The 9,062-nt window shown below is 29.7% G+C and overlaps 1 protein-coding gene across 1 annotated transcript; it reads right to left on the bottom strand.

Moving 5' to 3' along the window:
* Positions 1-202: 202 nt before the first annotated feature.
* On the bottom strand, positions 203-3,911 carry LOC135120714 (UMP-CMP kinase-like; the record flags this gene model as incomplete). Its single annotated transcript, XM_064045053.1, has 8 exons — positions 3,878-3,911; positions 3,685-3,748; positions 3,390-3,599; positions 2,944-3,045; positions 2,821-2,894; positions 2,444-2,513; positions 939-1,006; positions 203-319 (listed from the first exon to the last, which is right to left on the bottom strand). Coding segments are annotated over exons 3-8 (504 nt in total), but the record flags the coding sequence as incomplete, so codon positions are not given.
* Positions 3,912-9,062: the final 5,151 nt, after the last annotated feature.

The following is a 9,062-nucleotide window of genomic DNA, read 5'->3' on the forward strand; positions in this document are numbered from 1 at the left end:
ACTTTGCAATAACTTTCGATACTTTTTACTTTTTTTGTATTATAATAGATACTCATTTTTATTCTCACACTTTTAAAGTTATTATTATTATTATTATTATTATTATTATTATTATTATTATTATTATTATTATTATTATTATTATTATTATTATTATTATTATTATTATTATTATTATTATTATTATTATTATATAAAATGCCTTAATAATAGGGCGGGTGGAGTCAAGATAAGTTTGAACTCTTTTTGAAAAGGACTCTTCATTGTCGTCGGAGCGGCCGCTGGTTTGCCCGCGCAAAAGCGCACGTGATAGACATTCCTATGCCCCAACATTATTAAAATTTTTTCTTTACTGAAAAGTACGGTTTACAATAATTCTTATTAATTTCGAGTATTATATTTAACCGTAATACTAATATTATTATAATATTTATTGCATAAATAAACTTTACTATGCAAACTTCTTCCTTCTATCATATTTAATATATTCTTATTATTATAATCAATACTGTACTCTACTTATGGTTTTTAAAAGTCTACTAGAAATTTTTTTTTTTCACTTTAAAAAATCTAGAGTTATTATCTAATATTTTTGTCTTTCCTTAAACTGAAAAATATTATCAAAAACTAAAATATATAAAACAGTTATTTTATAAAAGTGTATTAATTTTTACTAGTAACCTTAATATTATTACGATAATAACTTGATATAAAAATTTCAAAAATATATTCAATCAAGAATTTTTACTATAATATCAAAAATAAATAATATATAAATTTCCTAGTAAACTTTTTTCTATCTACTTTATTATTTATTTATGAAAATATTATAAAAAAAAGTAAAAAATATAAAAATGTAAAATTTTATATTATTAGTAAGTAAATTTTTTTTTATAATAGTTTAAGAAAATGTCTATAAACTTTAATAATTCTGAAACCTGCACGGGACATTCAAAAAACAAAATAAACTCAATTTGTGCCTCTTTACTCATTAATTCAGTCCATCCTAATAAAACCGCAACATTTATATGTTATTTGGGCTATTTTAAAAAAAAATTATAATGAAGCTACAAAGCGCTTCTATTATTTATCAACATTATAATTTTTAGAATATTATTAATGATTTTAAATAATTATTATTAATATATTTTTTTTATTTTTTTTTTATATTTATAAATATATAAGCTTTTATCGTATTTATTATAATAATCATTATCATTACCTTTTATAATGGTCAAGTTATAAAAGCTCCTAAGAAAATTACTTTTGCACATAAAAAAATTATATATAATATTAAAGTATTAAAATATTTTGTTACTAAATTTTGCTATACAATTATATAAAGTTTGTTTATTATTATTATAATATACTTTTAAGAATATTATTAAATTTATATCTTTACTTTTAATATATAAAAGTTCTAATTAAGTCAATAATTATTTACTTAATAAAAAAGTTGAGTAGAAATAGTCTACTTTAAAATATTTTTTGTTATGTTTTAAGGTAAAAAGTTTTATATACACTAATACACTTGACTTAAAACAGTTATACTTGTATAGATTACAAAAAAAAAGTTATAAATTGAGATAATTAATTTTTTATAATAAAAAATATATGAGAAAATCGCTTCTTTAATTAATAAATACTACATAAACTTTTTCAATAAATCAATTTGAATTATTTAGATAATAATAAATTAATATATAAATAAATGTTATAATAAATTTATCTAAATTAAAATCTTGAGTTTATATTGTTTCCAAATTTCAATTTATTAGAAGTTATAAAAATATTGACAATTTTCTTTTTGTAATTAAATTTCAATTTGGTGATTTAAAAGTTTTTCAAGTGACGAAAGTAATCAAAGTTCAGCAATTCTTTATGTTTTGTGAGTTTATTTATTAAAAAATAAGCATCCCATGAATTAAATTTTTGGTGGTTAATTTTAATTCGGTATTTAAAAAGTATTTATATATATAGAATTTGATAAGATTACTACTTTGCAATTTACTTTGACTTAGTAAATTTTAAAAAGACAAGTATAAAAAATTTATAATGTACATATTAAGAATATATTTTTAATGAAATTTAAAAAAAAATTGTAGTTTAAAGAAATTAAATTTTTAAATTTGAGATTAGATTTTAAAGAAAAATTGAATAAGTACATTTTACCAAAAGAAAATGATAGTTCGATAAACTTAATTATCTATAAAATTAAGTTATAAACTATAAAATCAAGTAGTAACCTAAATTTACCTAAAGATAAAGTTATAAACTCTTATAAAATATTCATAATATAATATAATATTAAATAAATACTTCGACAGAAAATTTTAATAATAATATGAAATATTCTTCAAATTTTTCTTTAGAAATATTATTTCAAATACAAAATTTTTTTAAAATTAGTTTAGAAAAATCTAAGGATAGGTAAAAATGAAACCTCTCAAGTTATCGTTGTTTCTTGGAAAGCCGTCAATTAAGAAGTTTTTATTACCACTTTTCCCCATGGCCTCGAAAAAAAAATAAAATATAATTATTTTAAAAAATTAAAAGTAAGTTATATAAATATTTAAAGAAATTTTTTTAAAAAATCATGTCAGTTATGAATCAAGCACGGCAATAATAAATAAAAACAGAAGTGAATATTCATAACAAAAATAATAGAAAATCTTTTAATAGAAATAACAAAGTAAAAAAATATTTAATTAAAATTTACTGACTTTACAATAACTTACTTGAAAAAAAAATCTAAAAAGTAACAAAAAGGAAATTCTCTTACTGAACAAATGTGATTTATAAATTAATTGGTAATTGTACCTCTCTAATAAGTTTAATTGTTATGTCCACCGGAACAATCTTCCCTTCTTTTATATAAGATTCTATGAGTTCACCTATTTTTTATAAATAAAACGAAAATATAAAAAAGAAATTATTAACGACCATTTTTAGATCCAGAATTTCTTTCCTTTCTAAGGAGATCACCAGCGGAGAGATGGACATAATTAAATTCATCCGCTATTTTTTGGCACTGTGTACCTTTTCCTAAGTAAATAAAGATATTAAGAATATAATTAGTTCTCTTAATTAATAACTTAACTAAAGTGAGTTTTTAAAAATTAGTAACAAAACTATTTTTTTTGGATAAAAAAGTTTATTGGTTCTGTAATAATTTAAATAATATAATAAACAAGCGCTTATCTTTTTGTTTTTATAATTATAGTTGATTTATTTAGACGGTTTTAAAAGACAGTAAAGACATTCTTTACGGCGAAGGATCAGAGAATAAGTAGTTTATAGCCAAGTTAGAGCGATAGATAAAAATATAATATAAATAACATAAACAGTCCTAAAAAATAATTATATAAAGATGTAATAAATTTTTTAACCTGCACCAGGCGCACCTAAAACAAAAACAACGTTATACATGAATCTTTGAACACCGTGAACGAAGTTTTTCATACGATAGCAATATATAATATTAATTAAAAAGTGGTATTACGCAAGGAGGAATTACTTCAATTACAATATTATAGATAGAACAGCTATTGTTTATTTTGAAAAGTCCAGTTGCTCATAAAATTAATTAGCTGCCCCTTCTAGACCAAGGCAGACGAGATTGTTAAATAAAAAGTAAAAACAAATTAGTTACTCGTAAAACTTCTAACTTGATAAGAAAGTTACCACCATGGAACCATCGCCTGCTGTTCCCCCAAAGTAATCCACAACTTCTTTAATAAGTTATAGTCTAGCATTTAAATATAACCAAGAAAATGCTTGATGTAACTAACTCTAATTGTTATATATTAATTAAAGAAATTATATTGAAACTTAGTATTAATGACTATACTTAACGTTTAACAATTTTAGGCTTAACTGTAAGCATTAATTTATCTTTTGACTTTCTTTTTGTAAGAATTCGTTGAAATAGCACTTTGAAGACTACTTTAAAAAAAATGCAGACATTGGGTACTAAACTTTGATGTCGTACAGTAACATTGTTCGTAAAAAACTGTCGAGTTAATGCAAACAAACCATAAATAAAACTACTAATTTTAAAGTTCACTAAAAATGCAATAAACTTAAAAAAATAATGTATAAGTGCCATATAGAATGAGTGCAACCTTAATAAAAGTTTGCTTATTAATTTTCTCTTATTGCTATAAAAAACATTTTATACTGCAGTTTGCATCGGAGCAACTGCAGTAGGCGGGCCTTGAAAGTCTTAGCTTATAATTATAAAAACGTCTGTGTCCACAAATTAAATATATTGCACTATACAACTAAGTGTTTTATTTCAACCGGGTTGTTGCACTTAATTCACGGTTAAAGAGAATTTTTTTGTCGAAATTAACCGCAACAACAAAAATAGGATGCTCGCAGTTGGGTGCGATTAATTCGTTGTAAAGGTACACCTTCGACACGCCCCCAACTCCCCCCTTTCGACGAATAAGTTATTCAGGGACCCCTTCTGTCGCTAAACTAGGATAGCTTGGAGGTCCAAGGACAGGTACAAAGTCCCCTTGGACACACCGTACTAGAGAGTCAACAGAACCCCTGACAATGTCTCTAATAAGATGCTTAAACATCTAAGACACACAAGATTCCACCTTATTACTAGCCTATGCAATTCAATTTTACACAACTCTTGTTTCCCATAGCAATGGAAAATAGCAAATGTAATTTTCTTCCCCAAAACAAGTAAACCTAGAAATTTCGTTCAAAACTAGCGCCCAATTAGTCTACTCTCGTGCCTAGGCAAAGTACTGGAAGTAATACTAAATAAATTATAAACCTAAGGGAACATGTTTTAAAAGCTTTTATTGAAAGGAAGTCAAAAGCAGCAATATTTTTAGATTTCGAAATAGAGAGCATTTCAATAGGGTATGATACAATGGCATTACTTCCAAAATTATTATATGCAACTTTTTCAGAAACCTGACACCTAATCAAATTCTTTCCGCATGAAAGAACTTTTTCTACTAAAATTGGCTCAAAAATCTGCCAAAAGAAAACTAACAATTGGAGTTCCCATAGTCTCTTCTTTCATCAATTCTTTATTTTTTTTATCTAATTTAATGATATCTTCAAGTCTACTAATGCCTTTACGGCAAAATATGTGAATGACATCGCATTATACTGCAGTTTAAAATAAGCCTCTTTGGCAATAAGACACCTACAACTCTAGGTAAGGTCCTTTTATTAAAGAGAAGAAGAGTAAAAAGACTTCTCATCAATCTTTCCATGTTACAAACGGATTCCCTAAAGCGCTCACGTTAAATATCTAGGCGTAATAATCGACTCCAAACTAAAAAAAATTGGAATACCTACTCCACCTAAGTTATTAAAATAAAGCGAAGACCTTTAGAAACACCACTATTTGCCCTCTTTTATGCAATAAAAGTAAACTTAGCCTAAAAAACCAACTGATGCTTTTCAAATCTTGCCACAGTGACACCGTCGCGTCAATTGCGCGGGGCTTTAGACGTCATTATTAATCGACTACAAACCCTACAGCAGAATTGATTTGTTCGCAACCGCAACTTACACCGGGATTGTTAAAAAAAACTAAGTGTTTCGGAAACTTAATTGTTGAAACAGCAGGCAGACAAAGCTCAGACTTCAGCGCGCTATCTAATTAACTTTCGTCCAAAGCTGTAACTTACCATCCTCACCACTACTCAAACACAAAACACTTAAAAAATTTTAAAAAAATTATTCTTACGTAAACCCTTTATACTAATACTAACAATGTTAAAAATACCTAGTAACTATGTTTATAACAACAATTATAATAAAATTAATAACATTTACAGTAATAATTCTAATAATAACTTAATTACAAGAAAATATGCGAATAGTAGCTTTTATAGCATCTAGACCCCTTGAGTCTCCACTGTGGCATGTCACTTCATAAATACATTAAGCCGTCAACCCACGACTTCACCAACGAAACCATATATTTAGGAATATTAAGTAGAAGTTCAGGCTAATAAAAATTCCATTTCAAAACTTAGCACTATCATAGTTTAACACAAAAAAACAATATACAATAACATAATAATTATACAGTAAAAATAAATAATAGTAAAACAAAACAGGATAATATGTAGTTGAGTTGAGGGTTGAAAGTCTGAGGTCACAACTCTAATTAAACAATAGGCGCTATTTAACCTCGCTGAATCCCGACAAGTCAAGAACAAATTACAGGAAGCAGAAGTAAGCATCGTAGATGAACCTTTAAATGCACGTCTTGAAGAACAAAAGAATTTTCTAAGCGGTGAAGACCCACTTGTGAAACATAACCTTCGTCCTCGAAAAGCTACCAGAAAACCAAATTCCTCGTGGAAGGTTGCAAACGAGGCAACAAGACTTGACATATGGAAGATATATGCTATTTCAGAGACGAAGAGAGTATGAAGTGCGGAAAACTTGGGCACATCGGATCACAGTGCCAAACTAGATTAAATGCCTCTCGTACGTTCAAGCGCGCCACATACGAAAGTAAACAAGCATCAACTATGCTATCCTTTTTCTTTACCCTTTTCAGGGAAGTCTTACGGGATGTTCAAAGAATTCGCAAATGAATGATGTGTAATAGCTTTATATTTTTCCTAGTCCAAAATATGTTTAAGATTTCAAACCAACCAAGGAGTTAGTAAAAGTTTAACCAAAAATGTGGTATCTACAGAGCGGGCACACCTTCCATAACGAAAAAGCTATTATTACACCCGAATGATCAAGCGGGAGCCCCGTGCTTATATATGTATATTGGTAAATAATCCATATTAGCCTCCAGAGCCACAGCGTGGTTAGGTAAGCAACAAAATGACTAGATAAGCTACACTAATGCAGCCAGACCATTAGCTAACGATTAACCATCCCTATTTTTCAAGCACTAATTCATAGTAGCAACTATCTTTCTAGGTTGTTCGGCTTATCACTTTAGTCTAACTACAATAGCGACTTCGGATCAGAGGATAGTGTCATCTGCCATCACTCATTCCCAAAGCATTCATAAAGTTTGCGTTTGACTTTACTGCTTACAATGAACGTTCTTTGGCAACGTAGTCAATCTCGCCAATTTTTCACCATAGGCACCAAAGGCTCTTCCTAAGTTACTTATAAGAATAAATAACATTGGAAGGCAATGCCCGTATACAACACGCGCACTATAACGAGAAAAGTTCGCGGTTGATGAGTCTATTACTTCACTCTTTAAGAAGCAACAAAACCTGTAATGAGGAGCAACAGATGTCTAGCTAACGAACACAAAGGCGGCATAATGTAATTCCTACGTATCTTGATAAGGGTAATCTGCGCCTGAAGACACAGGGAAGATAATACCTGCCTAAGCGCTTTAGCAAACACTAAGTTTTTACCATTTTTAGGGGCATGTCTTTCGACGCGAGGTATTTAGTTCATTACACCTCATATACCACCCGTAGTGCATGCTAACCCTGAGCTAGATTATGACAATGGAAGATACCATAATCACGCTTCATCGGCTTGTATTGTCATAAGTGAGTCTAAGCCTCAAGTCAGAAGCTATTCATAACTTGTAAAAGATAGGTACACAAGCCATAGAGCTTATTAGAGCATCACCCTTGACACCTCCGAAGAGTAGAGGGTGACATGACCTAAGTCAAGGTAGCCTACATTCAACATACTGTCCACCCGCGAATGGCCCCCCGTTATCAACACTAGACCGCAGCCATCGTGGAGCCGCCGGGAATAACATTTTGGCGTGTATTTCATGTAAGACCTATCTTTTTCAACCGCTTTACGAAAGTATGCTAAAGGAAAAAAGAAAGCGTTATACTACAAAAGGGTGTCAAACTATTACGAAAGCTGCGAGATAAAGTTAACGACCCAATGCCAAAATACCCGGCATAGCGCTCCCGCTACGATCCTGGCCTGCCCTGCTGACATAAATGTATCTTAAAAGGATCGCCGACACATACCCTGCGGTTATCATAGTAGAAGGGTTTTTTACGGCACCCCGCTCAAATACCGAGATACAAAAATTAAAGTAACGCGCAGGGACATGCGTAAGAAATGAGGCATGCCACTAATTGCGTATCTCATACGTCAATTTGCGACAGCTTAATTATTTTATATATAGTGCTTATACCCAGATAAAAATAGCAAATTTAAAGCAAGTTGAAAAATTTGCATTTTTTCGGGTAAAAGCACTAAATAGTACTAAGTTGTCGGCTAGAGTATAACTGGTTTACCCGAGAAGGATGTTGTTTTAGCGGTTAAACTACAACACCGAATAAATGCATAGTTTTATAAAGCTGAAAATCGTTGAATTAAGGTAGCTCTAAAACTAATTAAGCAAGATATTACTAAAGCTCCATTTAATAAAATAGATAGCCCTAAAATTTGGGCAACTTCCTGCTATTAAAGTATACTTGCTTAGGTTAGCCTTTTCACTAGTTAAATAATCTAGTGTATCTGTAGCTTTTGCCCGAAAACATCATCGAGTATTTTATAAATGAACTTAATAATTAGATAACCCTAGGGAAGCACCCGAAGACAGGTAAAAGATGAGTATGCAGGGAATAAGTTTATTTATTTTGGAGCATACATTACAGCTCCTTTCACTTTAGCCAACTGAACTAAGCCCAAGAACATTTTATACTCTAATAGATATACAACTCGAGCACAAATACCCTACAAAGAGCCAGAGATAATGCAACTAGTTTAGCATCATCTTGAATCTACCCCACAGTGCTATCCTGTATCACTCATCTTGTTAACTTTTTTGCTAATGAACTTGGTAGAGTTTCATTTAATGAACAACCTCGCTAAAGATCAGATGGTGGGGACAGAGTTTCAAATGATCAAAAAGTTTAGCGTTGAATCAGGTTAGCTTATTCGATTAACTTAGTAAGTTTCCCTCATTTTTAATGTAAGCAAAACGCGCCGTTTCCCTATTTAAACTAAGGTCCAAGAGTCAAAGAACGACTCTTAATTTAGGGTTGTTGGTTATTGGTTACTTAACAAAACCAGCCCAAAAATGCTCAAAAGTACATGCCAGTCTGCAGGCCGTGAAA

Source organism: Zophobas morio, unplaced genomic scaffold (assembly GCF_036711695.1).
Source record: "Zophobas morio isolate AGI-343-1 ecotype UQ-CSIRO unplaced genomic scaffold, CSIRO_AGI_Zmor_V1 ptg000413l, whole genome shotgun sequence".
NCBI lineage: Eukaryota > Metazoa > Arthropoda > Insecta > Coleoptera > Tenebrionidae > Zophobas > Zophobas morio.